The sequence below is a fragment of the Sciurus vulgaris genome (genome assembly GCF_902686455.1).
Source record: "Sciurus vulgaris genome assembly, chromosome: 14".
NCBI lineage: Eukaryota > Metazoa > Chordata > Mammalia > Rodentia > Sciuridae > Sciurus > Sciurus vulgaris.
In genome coordinates this window covers 24,689,493-24,707,045 of record NC_136475.1, presented here as the reverse complement: position 1 = coordinate 24,707,045, position 17,553 = coordinate 24,689,493, and the positions used below count along the sequence as shown (strand labels likewise).

The 17,553-nt window shown below is 42.0% G+C and overlaps 1 protein-coding gene across 1 annotated transcript in view; it reads right to left on the bottom strand.

Annotated features, from left to right (window-relative positions):
- Window positions 1-2,475: 2,475 nt before the first annotated feature.
- PLEK (pleckstrin) overlaps window positions 2,476-17,553 on the bottom strand; it is a 28,596-nt gene continuing 13,518 nt past the window's right edge. Inside the window, exons 4-9 of the mRNA XM_079110871.1 lie at window positions 16,160-16,251; window positions 13,105-13,289; window positions 11,595-11,699; window positions 6,595-6,678; window positions 5,691-5,760; window positions 2,476-4,202 (exon numbers count right to left, since the gene is read on the bottom strand). Of these exons, the coding sequence (XP_078966997.1) occupies window positions 4,066-4,202; window positions 5,691-5,760; window positions 6,595-6,678; window positions 11,595-11,699; window positions 13,105-13,289; window positions 16,160-16,251 (673 nt within the window). The 3' untranslated portion in view covers window positions 2,476-4,065. The remainder of the gene's footprint in view (window positions 4,203-5,690; window positions 5,761-6,594; window positions 6,679-11,594; window positions 11,700-13,104; window positions 13,290-16,159; window positions 16,252-17,553) is intronic.

Here is a 17,553-nt window from a genome sequence, read left to right as displayed (position 1 = left end):
TTATTAGTTTCCCCCTGAATGTAATTTGATTCTTTTCTCTCGCGGCCTTTAAAATTCTGTCTTTATTTTGTATGTTAGGTATTTTCATAATAATGTGCCTTGGTGTGGGTCTGTTGTAATTTTGTATATTTGGAGTCCTATAAGCCTTTTGTACTTGGTTTTCCATTTCATTTTTCAGATTTGGGAAATTTTCTGATATTATTTCATTGAATAGATTGTTCATTCCTTTGGTTTGTTTCTCTAAGCCTTCCTCAATCCCAATAATTCTTAAATTTGGCCTTTTCATGATATCCCATAATTCTTGGAGATTCTGTTCATGATTTCTTACCATCTTTTCTGTTTGGTCAACTTTGTTTTCAAGATTAAATATTTTGTCTTCAATATCTAAGGCTCTGTCTTCCAGGTGTTCTATCCTATTGGTTATGCTTTCTATGGAGTTTTTAACTTGGTTTATTGTTTCCATCATTTCAAGGATTTCTGTTTGTTTGTTTGTTTGTTTTTTCAATATCTCTAACTCTTTATTGAAATGATCTCTTGCTTCCCGTATTTTCTCCTTTAACTGTTGATTGGTGCGATCATTTAACGCCTGCATTTGCTCTTTCATCTCCTCATTTGCTTCTCTGATTGTTTTAATTATGTACATTCTGAACTCCCTTTCTGATATTTCTTCTGCTGTGCTGTCATTGGGTTTTATTGATATAGTATCTAGGTTTGTTTGGGACATTTTCTTCCCTTGTTTTCTCATATTGGTCAGATGTCAGTGGGACTTTGTGATATTTCAGAATTCTTCTATTGGCTTATATTGTCCCTGTAGATTTCCAGTGTATCACCTTCCTGTCTTCAGTAGCCTGAAATCTTGGAGTAAATTGATAATGCAGTGCTTCCAAGGAAAGCTGCCCCTAGTCCTCTACTGTTTCCAGGACTTGGAGCTAGCTCTGTGTGGAAAGGCTCTCACTGGGGGTTCTGCTCCGAGAAGCTAACCTGGAAAGGTGCTTCCCGCTGGATGGGACTGGGCTGCAGGCTGCTTGGGGAAGTCCCTGGCTGCCCTGTCCTGGTCCCTGAAGCAACCTGTGGGCAGGAACTCGCTGCCCTGGTTCAGGGACTTGAAGCTTGGTTCTGTGCAGAAAGGCTCTCACTGGGGGGCCTGGTCCGAGATGCTGGAGAATCTGGCCCTGTGGGAGGAGCCCACTGCCGGAGTGAGCAGGGCCGCCTGGGGAGGACTCTAGCTGTTCTGCCTTACTCTAATAAGCCACCCAAATCCGGGCCTGCCGCCCAGGCAGCACTTCACCGCTTCACCGGGTGGGGGAGAGTCACCCCGAGGCTCTATTTTAGTCCGAGTCTCTCAATGCCTCCCCTTCTTGAATCCTGGGTTCTGGAGTGACTGGAGATGCAGTCACCCTCTAGTCTGCCATCTTGGATCGCCTCCTTCCTTCCTCCCTCCCTCCCTCCCTCCCTTCCTTCCTTCCTTCCTTCCTTCCTTCCTTCCTTCCTTCCTTCCTTCCTTCCTGTCTTCCAGTGGTTTGAACCCAGGGTGCTTTGCCCCTTAGCTACATCTCCAACCCCCACTCCTTTTTTTTTTTTTTTTGAGACAGAGTCTCACTAAATTGCCCAGGCTAACCTCAAACTTGCAATCCTTCTGTCTTAGCCTCCTGAGTTGCTGGGATTACAAGCATGTGCCACTGCACCTGCCTTAACCTTCTTTCTTAATCCTTCCTCAGTGGATTCCTAAACAATGTGTTTTCCTATCATTCTAAACCAGAATCCCAAGTCAAACCTGGCCACCCTTTCTTTCAGGCTTTAGATGTTCTTCAAATGAAATCGACAGTTTGTACACTCCTTTCCCCACATCACTGAAGGTACTATCTGTCACACCAGGGCTTAGACCCTTACTATGTAATAGGATCTGAGCTTCATACGTCAAAGAAGTTCTGACATGCCATCTATATCTTTTCTTTATAAATATCCACTTTGTCAAGGGACACCTTCTTCCTACCTGGAAGAACCAATCACCTATTTTAGGAAGCCTTAGTGATGCTGTGAATGCTCATCAGATCACAGTGCACAAATTTACAATTCTATAATGCAAGTCCTAGGGGGCATCAATCACCTAGACTGAACCATACACATCCTGCTCAACCATATATAGCAGCCCTGCAGTTGGAAACTTTTTTCCTTAATGTAAATAGTTTTCCGCACCCTTAATAAATCCTTTTGCTTGCCTGAACATTATAATCAAGGCGGTATATGTTAAAAATCAGTGATAGTCTGTCCACATATTTTCCTGTTCTCTATGCCCTATCTTTAGTTTTGGTCTATTCTTGCCAAAACAATAGACTGAGAGTTTGTTTGAAAACCATAAAACCATGGAAATGATTTTAGAGCTAAAAGGTGGTGTTATTATCACTCAGTAAACGAAAATGAGTTGTAGAAAAGGAAAATGATTAATGAGAGGCAAAACAGTCATCAAATCAAAAAGACACTACACCCAGTCGTGTTTATTTCAAAACATAATGCTGACACCATATCAATAAATATTTTTAACACTGAAAATAGAAAATCTATTGTGCATATTTTATGAAGACAGTGTGCTAAAGAATCAGAAAGAAAGACAGCCCTTCACCTCTGGGCTGTCGATAAAACAATCTGGGAGTGGGCGCACAACCTGGTGGACGAGGCAAGGGAACTGAAGAGTTTATCAAATTGTGAAGGATTTTCTACTTGCCTTTCCTTACTGGGGCCATAAAATTAAAACCTAGATTGGGAAAACTACACACTACACCTTCACACACATACCTGGTTGTATAGGTGCTGTCTTTCTCAATTTGGGACAAGGTTGACTAGTTAAAAGTCAGGATGAAAACCTAAACCTGTCTTCATTTTGACCTAGGTCGGATCACTCTGGCTAGTGACAGGGCCAGAAGCCCTCAGAGTCCACGTCAGAGCAGCTACCGTGTGTGTAAAGGCTCAGGCACAGCCATCGTGAACTGAAGAAGGCCCTGCACAGTGGTGACAGCCACCACCACAAGCTCTGAGGGTCTGAGTCCTTTCAGAGCTGCCTTCGTATAAGCCATCATCTAATCAGCTGGTCTGGGGTCCAGCTTCTCCACTCTCCACAGATGGGGACACATTAACCAGGCTGCTGCTCAGGCCTCACACATCCAGGGAACCCATACGGCTTCCCCGGACCCTAAACCTCAAAAGAAATCCATAGATCTGGGCCCCTCTAATTACAATAAATGGTAGAGAAAAACTCCAGAAAGGAACACGGTGAGACCTCGCTCACATCAGACTCAAGTGGGGGTAGGATAGACCCACAGCCTCAGGGCCTGGAAAGGACCCTCAGCTGCTCCTGGCCTCCTCAGGGCTTTCTCTCAGAAGAGAAAACCTCCCAATGGTAAAAGCAATATAAGACTTAATTCTAAAAGCACCACTTCTCTCAGGAAGTGCTGGGGAAGGGAGGGAAGAAAGAAGCGTGCTCTCCTTCATTTTGTGACATGCTCTTGTGGGCAAAAACCAGTGCAAAGTGGCTAAAGAAAATGAAGAGGTCTGCACCTAGTCCTCTCAGTACAGATGGGCAACAATTTCAAAGGGAAGGGCTGTCAGGTTCTGGCTCATCTTAAGACCACCGGAGGCCAAGACTTGGCCCAGGAAGGACACCAGCAGGATATCTAGAGGTACTCTCACTTTCAGGAGGATTAGAATCACAGAGCATTGCTTTTTTTGATGATGTTGGTTTGGTTTGGTTTTTTAAGCTAGGGAGGATTTCAGAGACCTTAGTTCACCTCCTTCATTTTTCCGAAGAGGCCCTGAGATCTGGAAAGGTTTAACAGCCTACCCAGGACACACAGTTTGTCATATGTCTGGGGGGACATGGAGTGGGACAGAGGCTGCAGGGAGAGAGGCAGTGCAGGTGAACATCATGCAGCACATGACTAGTTACATTCAGGCAAAAACTTCCCACCCCGGGGCCCTTTCCAGCAGAATCGTCACAGGAGTGGACAGGTCCTGGACCAAGCTCATCCATGGGCTTCTCTCTGGAGGGCATGAGGACCTGCAGATGTGTCTTCATTTCCCAGTCCGCGAGGCCACCTGGATGGCTTTGATCCACTCTGTGCGCTCCTTGGGGGTGGCCGCTTGCAAGAAATAATGAACTTCATCAGCTGTGATGATCTCAAAAAGGTTCTCTTCATCACTCTTCCTGCCTAGTGAAGAGAGAAAAAAATGGTAGCACACATGGGCACCAGGAAGTCACCTGGCCTGCCCTCCTGCGCACAGGCCATGAAACGCTTGCTTTTTAAAAACTCTGAGGGCTGGGGATATAGCTCAGTTGGTAAAACGGCCCTGGGTTCAATCCCCAGCACTGCAAAAAAAAAAAAAAAAAAAAAAAAAAAAAAAAAAAATTCTGAGGAAAGTATGTGGTTTTCTAATATATAAACACCGTATGATATTGTATATTTATGCATAAGTATATATGTTGTATTCATGCAGATGGGTACATAGTATGATCATATGTTTATGTGTATATTTGTAAGAAACAAGTAAAATATTCAAGGAGAAACATTTTCTTTCACAGATTGTAAATAAATTAAAATTTTCACCTTTGCATTCCAATAGTGTTTAATGAGTAACTTCTAAGAGTATCTAATGAGTACCTTTTTTCTGCTTATAATATAAATGAAGCACTGATGGTCTCATGTATATACACATATATATGTATATATGTATGAATATTCACATATATTTGAATATATGCATACACATATATGTTCATTTATACACTCATATGAAAAATAAACACAAACCTACCACCAGTACTGAACAAATAGTTTGAAGTGATTTTTGTCAAGGGCTAAGTTAGAGCCACTTAAAACATCCATCTCAAATCAAAAAGCCACATGACCCCCTCCAAAACTAAAGCATTGTTCTAGATGGTAGTGGGAGGGCATTGCTCTAGGTGGCATTGGCGGGCAGTCCTAGGAGAGTGAAAATATGGACTTTTGTGGATGTGGTTTTCCTGCCACCTCTATAATACCATAAACCCCAAATGGCAAAATAAAACCAGAGTTGGACTGTCCAAACCACATCTCCCAGTGATTCCACTTGTCCTCTGCACCTCAGAAGTCAATGCACAGCCACATAATTATCCATGTGTCAATCATAAGCTTGTAACCTGGAAGGGACCAGAGGTCATCTAGTGTCCCTCATTTTGAGATGAAGAACTGAGATTCAGCATAGCGGGGTGGTTCACTGAGAGTCATGTGGCCAACTGAGTAGCACAGACCTAACAGTAATCTGGTGTGCCTTCCACTCACCACACTCGTGGTTGTATAAATGCTCTTTTTTTTGTTGTTGGGAATATCCTGACCTGAATAAGTAAAAGATTTCCTTTAAGGAATATCATGGTGTCAGGAGCTAACAAGCTCTCCATCTAAGCCAATTTGGAAGTGATAGATTTTCTCAGCATTGCTCAAGGACTTACTTGAGACATCCACAAAGCCACTCCAGTTCCCCAAGGCCTGGAGAGCAGGGGCACTCATGGAAGAGAATAGCTCTTGGTTTCTCCAAGATTTTCAGACAGCAAGTTCATGCATGCTTATGCCTGATTGATCAATTGATTACGTTAGCACCAGATGTGCAGGTGTAGGAAGAGAGTCTAAGCAGACACATCTCTCACAGAAATTCATTCTTACCATCTGGGCTGCTCTCCACTGAAGTCACCACACAGCCTCTCAAGTGAACCGCTCCCAAGGGATCTTCCCCCTAGAGGAGAGAGTTGTTTATCTTGTTTCCAAAGTACAGTGTATGGACACACCTTAACCTAATGTTGTGAAAATCTCACAGACCCACTCTGGTAAGCATCAGGACGTCAAAATAAATAAGAGCAGAAGGAGCTTAAAGGCATTCCCTTCCAGATCATCCATTCTCCACTTCAATGGAGTTAGGGAGGTTACATGAAAAGATGCAAGTCAAACTAGACTTCAGATCTGGAGGAAAGCGGCAGAAGAAGTGGAGATGCTGAGGTCCGCCTGCCCACTAAAGCAAAGATGCATGTTTACAGCACCTGACACAGTAGTATAACCCTCCCAGGAGCAGATCAAAGAACCCTGCACCATAACAGAGATCAAGGCCTCAACCCTGACATGGGTCTTTACTCTCCAGAGTTGACTCTTTTATTGAGGAAAAAACCCTTTTCAACAATCAACAGCCTGAATTGCAGGTCTTAAATAATGCACTCATCCAAGTTGACCTGGAAGAGTTTGTGGCAGAGTGTTGGGTTGATTGTGTTTCCCTGAAAATATCAGATTAGAGTAAACAAAAAATTACATTGAGGTAACCAAATAAAATAAAATATAGTGATATTATAATCCCATCCCTCAGTTTATATTGACCTCAAAGGGATTCAGATCATTGCAGTAAGAGTTGGTAGGAAAAGGTAAAGGAAGATAGGAGAAAAAGGTAAAGAGGGATGGGAGCAAAAGAAGTGGGAGGGTGAAGAGAAAATGGAAATATCAGCAGTGCAGAGAATGAGAAGCCCAGCCTATGAATGTCGTGGAGATTTCCATTTAAATGGGTTTATTGACCACAGAATCTCACCCCAGCAGGGTCATAGTAGTGCAGGTAGGCAGGGTCTTCTCGCAGAACAAACTTCCTCACTTTCCAATTTTTCCTCCTATGCCCCTAAATCCAGGAACATAAGAAAAGAAATGATGAGTTCCTCGTGTCACTCTGTGTGCCCAGTGCCTAGGTAATAAGTCTTTTCTGAATAGGCAAAAAAAAAAAAAAAAAAAAAAAAAAAAGAAGAAGAAGATGAAACATGAACTTTAGGAGAACCAGGCGCTGACCCAGAACATTCTCAGGAAGATAGCATTGAGGCCAATAAATAATTTGATGTTATTATATTAAATGGATGAATTAAATTATTTCCAACCTTGGCTTGCAGCTTCAGTATCATGTAAAGCCATGCTGTGTACTGTGTACTGTTAGGCCATGCAAGGGATCTGAAGTAGTTTAAGATGTGGACCTGCTCTTCAAAGAGTATCAACTGTGTGGAAATATAAAATAGCAAAGTCCAAATCAAATAATTGGTATAGATAATGGATTTGAAAGGAATGAAGTGAGGAATGTGTAATTATGGGTTTGGGATGTCAAGCAAAGTCTCATAAAGGCCTGGACTTGTCTATGTAGGACACACAGGATTTAGATGGGTGGAAAGATTATTGACAACACAAAAACAGGTGTAGATGCATAGGGCAGGAGCAGAGGTCAATGAATGAGACTAGTCCAGCTAAGACACAGGGTGCAGGAGGAGTAGCAGAGGCAAGGCTGGAAAAGCCACAGACCTCAGTCAAAATAAAATGACTTTAGAGAAGGAAGATGGGAGATCATTACTGAGACTTTTGAACAGAGAAAAGATTACAATTGCATTTTGGGAAAATTGATATGGTGACAAGATGCAGAATGGACCGGCTAGTTAGAATAAAGGAAAGCCAGGAGGAAGAAAAATAAAGGAAAAAAGAGGTCATTATGGAATGGTTGCAATAATCCAGGCATAAAATTATTAGAAACTAACTTTAGGTAGCAGCAATAGCCATGGAAATGAACTTGTCTGTAATAGACATAATGAAAATAGAATAAGAAAAAAAAAAGAAAAAGAAAGTAGAATAAGACTTGACCTTTCTCAGTAGAATTAAATCCTTGGCATCATCTAGACTGTGAGTTTTGAGGACAGGAATGTTCTCTTTGTTCCTCTGTGCCCAGCACAGTGTCTGGCACACAGAAACCACGCCATCTCTGTTTGCAATGGCCATGGAAGAGCAAGCTTAACAATCACAGTAAATCTGATTCTGTGATTTTTTTTCCACAGAAATTTCAAACGATTTCAATAACTCCAGAAGGCTAAAATGATCTTAGATTAGAAGATAACATACTCTCTACCTAAATGAAGAATATTCCAAAGTACCACATTATCAACAGGCATACATAATTTTCCAATATTTTTTATTGTGCTTATCTAGAAAACAATGTATCATGTGTGGTTTTAGCAAACAGAGCCTCCTTCATAAAACCAGGCCAGAGGAATTTAAATGGAACTTTCAAGAAGGAGTCTAAGTTTTATGGCCAACAATTTGGTCAAAAAGCTCATTTCCAAAGAATCTTCTACTGGCCTGAAGGATGGAGCCAAGAACCCTACAGAGTCACATGCAAGGGCAGGAAATATTTCTGTCCACTATATCATAATTGGCATCTGCATTGCAGCAGCTTTTAAAAGTATGGCTTCCTACTCTTGGCCTTAGCTAACGTTACCCATGAGATACGAATGCTACAGTTGCCACCCCACACCATTTCCTCTTCAGCTGCACACACTCATGTCATGCTGTCTTATGCAATTACTGAGTGACCACCAGGACATGAGCTGCTGGAAGAGGAAGGTAACAGGAAAGAGGAAACCAACCTCCCTGACCAGTCACCACATTCCCTGGAAGTCTTCATTGACATCACAGAGTGGCAATTTTTGAAGTTTACTGTAATTGGGGGTGTCTGGTCATCTTTCATATAAGAAGTGTTTCCTGAGGGATTTTAAGAAATGTATACATGCCTGAGCTTTGCAAGTATTGTTGCTGAACTGTCAAAATCATCTAATTATATCCAATTTAATTTATTTCACAAGGGTTTATTGCCAATCATGGACTAAGAAGGATACTGAACTTCACAGTAGAAACAAGACAAATGTGTAATGCTTCATCCTTCCCCGTCAAAGAACCTGGTTGAGACTTAAACAACTAGATATTTTATTCATTGTTTTAACAGAAGAAATTATAGAAGAAGGAATTTTGCTGAATCTAATCTATGACCATTCATCCTTAAATTTGCTCCATTTGCAAAGTAGAATTATTTCCTCTGAAGTGGAAGTGGGGCAAAGTCCTGCAGTTGGACAAAGTTATTTCCTACCTCTGAAGTGTGGAACACAAGTTCCTTCTTCATGACAAGTTTGGTGGGTAGGTTAGCTCTGGCTAACTCCCAGCAATGAATATAAAAGTAGTTTACTTTTCGTGACACTAATAGAAAAAAAAGTTTTTAAATTCCCTCAAGTGATTCTGACATGAACCACAGTTACTAACAACTGAGCTAAGAGGTTGGAAACCATAAAGGAAAGTGCCAATTCAAATAGAAGAGGTTTTTACTTTTCCCCTACTATCCCCCACCAAAAACAATTTAGAAGAAAGAATAGTGTAAAAGAACTAAATACCCTGAATGCACACAGATTCCTGTTTTCTCTAAGTAGAAAGGAAGTTTATAAGAATGACAGTTTAGATAGTTGTATTTTGAGAATAGAATAAATTATCTTTTAAGAAAAAAAAAAGGCTAGCTCAGTGGTTCTCAGCACTGGCTGCATGTCAGAATCACTTGGGAGCTACAAAATATTCAGACTGATTTAATGTGCCTGGGGCATAGTTTTTACAGCTCCCCAGAGGATTCAAATTTGTGTATCAACGGGCTAGCTAAATCTAAATTGTACCTATCAAAGGTTAGGTAAAGGAATGTAAAGAAAATACACATATGTTTACTAGTAGTCCCTATCATGTTTAACACACACTCAGGTACACATTCCTAACCAATTTTTGATCATCCATCTCCTACTGGGTGCTCCGCCTAAATATGATTCCAGTCCATCCCAGATGTTTATCTACCTCATGCTTAGCTTTCTAAGAAATCCTCTCAAGATTAGGCTTTGGGGCTGGCCATGTAGCTCAGTGGTATGGAGTTTGCCTAGCATGCAAGAAGCCCTGGGTTCAAAAAGGAAATTCCCTCCAAGTTACTCTAGTCTTAACAGTCATCTTCCAGCATCTGAAATCAAAGAGCCTGGAACATAAGAATGTTTTCTAGAATCAATGAGGAAGGCAACAAGGGGCAAATTCTGTCAGTCTTTCCTGTGTAAAATTGGCCCTGCTCCCTACCTTTCCTTTAATCTAGTCAGGTTGTTTACCCTGTCATAAAAGATATTTGAATAGGACATGAATTCTTTCTAAATCCTTGCTGTGTGTTTCTTAGGACCCCATTCATTTAAAACTCAAAGCTAAGATGTTTTTAATACTAATGCTCCACTTCCCCAGGGCAATTCAAAATCCTAATCCTAATCTCAATGAGGCCAATGAGATTTATATATATTGTGATGGTCTGACAGATCTGGCTCCATGACAATGTTATAGGCCAGACTCTAAGGGAAATGACTAAACAGACTCCATTTTGCTCTGAGACTCCATGTTATGTAGGAAATAAGCTTCTCCCATGGGAACACCCCGCCTCTGTACCCATCATCAGTTACTTAGTGTGACATGTTTAACAATACAGAATAACAATCCCTGTGTAAAGAAAAATTGCTCTCTTTTGATTCCTATTGCTTCTAAACAATGTACCATGTGAACAGTGATTGTGTGGATGTTAGTAACCATTCTTTAGTTTGTACCTAGGTAAGGGTCATTTTGACCCACTTCCCCCTCTGTCAATGATCTCATGATGTTAGTTTGTAATTTCGAATCATAGCAACAGACACTTATGATTGATATGATTTTGGGTATAAGAACCTCTACAACCCTATGGTCGGGGCTGTTCTCCCAACAGCCATTTTTGGGGGCACTGTGTGAGACCGTCAGCTGGCCAGTTTAATAAAGACTCTCAAATTTGGACTTCTCAGTGGTGATTGGTCTGTTCTTAAGTTGTGCCCCATAATATATATATATATATATATATATATATTTTTTTTTTTTTTTCCAGTGCTGGGGATTGAACCCAGGGCCTTGTGCTTGCGAGACAAGCACTCCACCAACTGAGCTATATGCTATATCCCCAGTCCCCCAGATATATTTTTAAATATAAATATATACTCTGTTTTGATTCTTCTCTCCTTGTCCATTCCATTACTCACTAACATGAAACCTAAGGACTACAATATGAAGTAAGTCAACTCTCAGTCTCATGGATCCTATAGGTAGTACACAGAAATCTCTGATGGTGGCCTATATCTGCAGACAACTGGTAACTGCATATTACTTCCCCCAAGGCTGTGTCCATGCCTTCAGACTAGATTTGACCTTTGCCTGCTGTTTCTGTGGATTTGGCCTTGGGACAGTTCTAGGCTTACACACAATCTGGAATGGTACCTCCTTGCCCTCGAATTGTCTGATGTTCTTAGCTGGGTGTGGCCTGTACCTATCTCCTGGTTGCTTTGAAAGGAAGAAGAGGGGCAAAATGTCAGTACTTTAGCATAAAACCTCTTTGTCTTTTGGATGGCGTTTCTTAGCCAATTTATTTCCTCCAGAATGAAAGGGGAAATATTTCCTTAAAACCTTTTCCTCCCTGTGATATTGATAAAGGAGGCCTTTTTCTGTTCTAGAGGCATCTTGTACCCTGCCTGACTCCGTCTTCCCAACCACTTGGATCTTCGACTTAGCTAATCCTCTCACTTTTATTCTCTGGGTTTCATTTTCTGGTTGAATATTGGTCAGATAAACTAAATGCTATTTCATCATTTAGGGATAAAGCAGGGGGAACCTATAAGGGGGAAAGGCTAAGAGAAAATAGGGGTGACCACTCACCTGCTTCAGTAAACATCCCTGCTTGATAACCACCCCTCTGAATTCTTCCTTCAGAATCACGTCGTCGTCACTGGAATTCTCTTCACAGAAGAACCCACTGTCCGGCTATTGGGAAACCAGACAGCAGGTTGACTTCCCCAGTCTTAGGCATATTGGTCTGTGTACCACCCCCACCTCCCTCTCCCTTCCAGCCAGTGGAACAGGCTCCTCCTTTTCCTTCCAGCTTCTGGGCATATCCCCGTCTACACTATAGAGGTTGTTCTTGGTTAACTAGTCTCCTCTTCTCCATTTTCTTGCTTCTAGATGCCATTCGTTTCTCATCTCCACTTAAATGTGATCTTGACAACATCCTTTCATTTTCTAAGATTCCCCACGCTACAGTCTAAGTCTAGCTCAATCTTTCTCACCTTGCATATATCTGTCCCTGAAGCCTTCATTTTCCTGGAACCTCACAGTCACATTCATGAAAACAGGGTGATTGACATTAAGTCACTTTACAACACCATCTCCTTCAGGACCTTTATCACTCAACCCCTTCTCCTACTTTGAGAATACCAAGGGCAAGGGTCCAGTACCAGCCCCTCAGGTCAAGATGGGATTGGGACTTGCTCAGTTATGAACAAGTGATGAATTATAGGGGTAGAGTCACTGTGATGGATATTTTTAGGATCCTGCATTTAAAGAGCTATAAATAGATAAAAAGTTTGAAGAAAAAAAAAAAAAATGACAGGAACTTCCTCCAAAGTGAAATGAAACTCTATTTGGAATGTTCAATTCATTTTTGTAAGAAGGATGGTTCTCTTAAGTAACTTCCTAACTTCTTTATTCTAATCCAAATTAGAAACAAAACTGCAAAAATCCCCCCAGAAATCCACTGTTATCAGATTATCACGTGGCCTGAGGTTAGGTCCCCATTGTGTAATATAGTGTTTCCCAACCTGTAATAAGCAGACTATGTGTGGGTGGTACACAAGGTGTAGGAAGTGACATGCATAGACACATTTTGTAGGAAGAGTCACCTATTTTAGTGTATATTTGAAAAAAATACAACCAGCTCTGTGATTTTTATGCATTTCTGCTGCATTTTCTTTTCTTTTAGACTGTTCATCATCTTTGTCTAGGAAAGGGCTGGTAGTAGTAGTAAGGCCTAAGAAGTAAATTATTGCTAAGAATGAAAATAATAAAGTTTAAAAAGTCAGTTTAAAGAAAACTATTCAAGTAATCCATCATTTCCTTTAAACTGATTCACTTAGGGAGTGAACAGCTGTCAAGTCTGGGACTTGCTGGGGTAGTAGAAGCTCCCTGGGCCTCAAGGTTGAAAGGCTTGGGGGCTTTGAGTAGTTCCTTTTTCTCCCTGGCTGACCTCGCCCTCCACCCACTCCAGTTAACAGTTTTTTGTAGGGCTGGGCACTTTCTTTTGCATATGTGGCTAAGAACTGAAATCAACAGAGACTCTGCCCTGGGCAGGCCCCACAGTGGAAAGAATAATTGGGTAGATTTTCTCACTCACAAAGTAGTAGAAGGCATCTGGGTTGTCTAGGAAAGGGTTCTCAGCAGTTCCATCCACTGCGTTCTTAGACAGGTCTCCAGCAGGCTGCAGATAGCCTTCATTGAGCAGTGACGAGGCAATCATGAGGCCTTCCTGGCGATTCCGAACAGAGTTGTTCGATACCAGCCAGTCGATGACACAGCTACCTGGAAAGGACCAAGAGAGGGAACATTAACCTCCTTCTCAAAGAGCAAGTCGCTGACCATCACCCTTGCACTGGCTCCAGAACACCCAAGTGTCCAATTTGTCTCATTTTCCCTGCTATTCCAAGAAGGAAAAAACAAAATCAGTGGGCTAGATACCCAAATACAAAAAGAATCAGGTAAAAAGACTTTTTAAAGCATCTACATGCAACTTAAGAAGCAACACCTGTGTCAAAGAAATCATTTTTTTTCCTAGCCTGCTCATTTAGTCCATTTAGTATCATTGATTGAGCACCTAATAGGTACTCTGATGGGTTTTGGGCAGATTCACCTAGAGGATCTAAAAGAAAAAGATGTGTGAGAAGTATTGGAACAGGTACCAAGCAAGTCAACACTGTGGAACTACTGGGTCACATCGAAGGTGTGGAAGACGCAGGGGAAGGCGGGGACTGCGATGCACTGTCAGGAAAAATATTCATAGAGAAAGTGACACTGGGCCAAAACCTAAAAAAAGAAGTAGGTTTTGCAAGCATGTGATACAGGGCTGAGAGGATCCGGCACAGGCTGAGGGGGCAGCAGTGTGAACCGATTCACACAAGCATACAGCAGCCCTTGCAGTGGGGGTGCGGGGCAGGGGGCGGAGTTGGTGAGACAAGGCAACAGGAGACCGGAGGAGGAGGAAGGTGCAAGATGGGTGGGAAGAACTTTGATGGCGCTTTAAGAATTTGGCCTGAGGGGCCTTTCCAAGTTTTTAAGTTGCAAATAACATGATGGGACGTGTGTCCTAAATTAAAGTTGATCATGGGATCTTGCAGGTCCCACAAGAGGTCATTTAATCAAATTTTCACCTCAAGAAGAATAACGAGGGGAATAAAATGAAATTGACCTAAGAGTTAGATTATTAACAGGCTCAAAGGAAGTGTCGTATCCATAACAGATGACAATGACAATGACAGAGCCCACATAACACTGCCAGGCCTGGGTCATCCAAGCAAAGGTAGTGGGGTGTGCCACCCTTGCAACAGCAGTGAGAGCTTTTGGTTAGGAAGCCTTCTGTGAATTTCAGATATGAGAAGGTTTTGCTGATTTTTTCTTTTTCTCTAAGAAATAAATCTCTAAGGATAAACTAATTAATACTGAATCTCTGCTTTTGATTCCTACAGCAACCCTGTAAAAAAAGGTAGGGCAGTAATTACAGATCTTATTTGAAAATTTAGACTCAGAGAGTTTGAGTGTCCTTAGGCCTAGATTGCCCAACCCTGGGCCTTCACATTTTATGCTTGTTCAGCTAGGCTTGCTGAAGCCCGAAAGACAAGCTCAGTCTAGTCTCCCTTCACATGATATTCAAGGTCCTCCATCACACATCAGCACTGCCTGGATCCCAGCCTCTGCCTCAGTCTTCATCTCCCAACTGAGACTACCTGACTCCCATGCAGCCTTTACCCATGGAAATTTCTAGAACCCACCTTGACCTTCAATGGAAAAGACTTAAGAAGTGGTAGCCCAATACCCTGGGACTTAGGAGCACATAGACACAAGAAGTGAGTCTGGGTTGGAACTTGTGACCAGATCTACATTGGAACCTCTTCCTGTTGCCTTTGCCAGAGGCTCTGTAGACCTGACCTCAGTCCTGTAGAGTCAGGTCCCTGCATTGCCCTTGTCATTTTCCCTAGCCAAATCTCATCCTTTACTTATTGGATGCTACCGGGCTGCTGCCTGAACTACCTAAGGCTCATTCCTATGGAATAATTCTCCTGATACTACAGTTCCCACTCTTCCCCTTCACCTTCCTGACCCTGATCTGGACCACCGTCATGGATGGTCTGTTGAACTTACATCTCAGATTCGATATCTCTTGTATTTTCTCCGAATTTACTTCCTTTGACACCTCTTGTCACCATAAGTAAGCCACACCTGCTATCTGATAAACCTAGTCCAAAACTATACATCTTATTTTGCTTCCCTTAATGAAATATCTGCCCTACCAGGCTGGTCAATTTCTTTTCTTTGACACATATTGTGCATTTCTGCCCAATAACTGTGTCCTTACCATCCTCTGCCTAGCCTCCTCATCAGACATCCTCCCCATGAATGATACCCGCATTTCAGGGTCGATTTAGGTACCACCTCCTGTTTACACCAACAACTCTCTAAGATCTTTTTCTTTCTGAACTCAGGGACCTGTTGTTAGGCAGACATGTGACCTCTTCAGTCATAATAGCCGCTCGAGTGCTTGCCCCGCCTAGCACAGTGCCTAACGGTGTCAGCACTGTTCTACACACAGAACGGCAAGCCTATAAAGTACATAGGCTATGACATTCCCATTTTATACATAGAAATAGTGAGGCACAGAGAGGCCAAGTTATTGGCCTGAGCTTTTATAGCTCGTAAGTTGAAGAGCCAGGATTTGAACTGAGGCAGTCTGGTTCCAACAAACATGTTTTAGCCACTACACCGCACTACCTAAGCTCATAACAGATAATGTCCTTCCCTGTGCAGCCTCTGACATCCTAATATTGCCACTTAACTCTGACATATGTCTCTACCCCTGATCATCATAATAAGCTATGCATCTTATTTAACTGAGTATATATTGCTAACAATTATATGATGCCATTTATTGGAGGGAAAGATCCTTTAATTGATACAGCTAGAACTTTTGAGATGTTTTCCTGAACAAAAGTTTTTTCTACCCTTCTTTCTCTTTCCCCTTGGGAAAAAGTCAATTCGCGTGTCCATCACTCTGCATTCAGTGATGCTGCTCATTCCCCATGTTCTCAGCCCCACCAGACACACACAGCAGAGGGACAGCAGAGGGAAAACTCCCTATTCCCTCCCCTGTCACCCCATTTCAGGCATGGACATCATTTTACCTGTGAAGCAGTGGTTAAAAACCTTCTTGTCCTTCTCTAGATTCAGCTCTTTTATTCCTGCTTCAGTGTCTTTCATGGACAAATACAAGGCACTGCAGAAAGATCAAAACAGATGATGAGTAGGGAGCATTTCAGAAGAGTGGGTTCTCTCTGGGAGTTGCCACCCTAGAGAGGCTGGCCATAAGCACAAGCTTCCCTCGACACTTTGAGTAGCTCCTGAACCTATCTCTCCACCAGACCATAAGTAATTAAAGGGAAATAGTCATATATTTATAATTCTGTTGCCTGCAGAGCATTTAGCAAAATGCTCTAGAAAGATACATATTGTCTCTTAAATTCATTAAGCTTTTTTTTTTTTTTTTTAACTCCTGGTGCCTGAGATGGAAGGTTGCCCTGAGCTAGGTAACAAAGACTAAAGGTTCCCAGCCCCAGTTTTTCATTCACATTCCAGATCTTTAAGATCCCTGGAATTTCCCCCAAAGACCCATGTGTTAAAGGCTTAGCCCCAGCTTATCCCTACTGAGAGGTGGGGGAAATTTTAAGAGGTGGAGCTAGTGAGAGACTTTTCAGTCATTGGGAATGTGCCCTTGAAAGGGACTGTGGTACCCCAGACTTTCTCTCTTTCACAACCCAATCATGAGGTGAATGGTTTTGCTATACTATTTATTCCTGCCTGAGGTACCACCACCATCAAAGGCTTAAAAGCAAAATGGGTCCAAGTGACCATAGATTGAAACCTCCAAAACCATGAGCCAAAACAAACTCTTTCGTTTCATAAGTTGATCATCTCAGGTATCTGTCACAGTAATGGAAAACTGACTAACAGTCCCCCAATTCTTTAAAGATCTTCAGGAGACCATCTTGTAGATATTTACTTCCAAAAAAGCAAATGTTTCCACTAAACTTATTTCTTATTCTAAAAATGATGAGATAAGGCAAAATAGAAGTTCTCACTTGTCTTGTCCTTGGATTAATAAATAAACCAAAAATAGCCTTATCAGAGAAATTCTAAGACACAAAACAGGCCACTTTCTTGTACTTGTGGCTCTCTGTAGTTTGAGCATCATTCCCTCTTAGCTCTGACATCACTGATTAGGAATGTGATGACCTGATGTCCCCAACCAGCAGCTGCAGCTGGACCAGGTGTCTCCTCTTGGATCTTTATCAAAAAGCTCCCATGGTGAGGGAAGCTGCTGAGTCTCACTAAGCTCCATGCACAAACATTACTCCTGTGACAGGAGTCTTGTGTTGATCATGTAGCTGTGTCCCCTCGTAGATGTGTCCCATCTCTCAACCATTCCTTGTAAAGAGAATTCTTGTTGGATGTGTTAAACAACCATCCTGGGATTCTTCCCAACAGGACTCCTGTTTCAGAGTATGCTCAATTGAAAAGC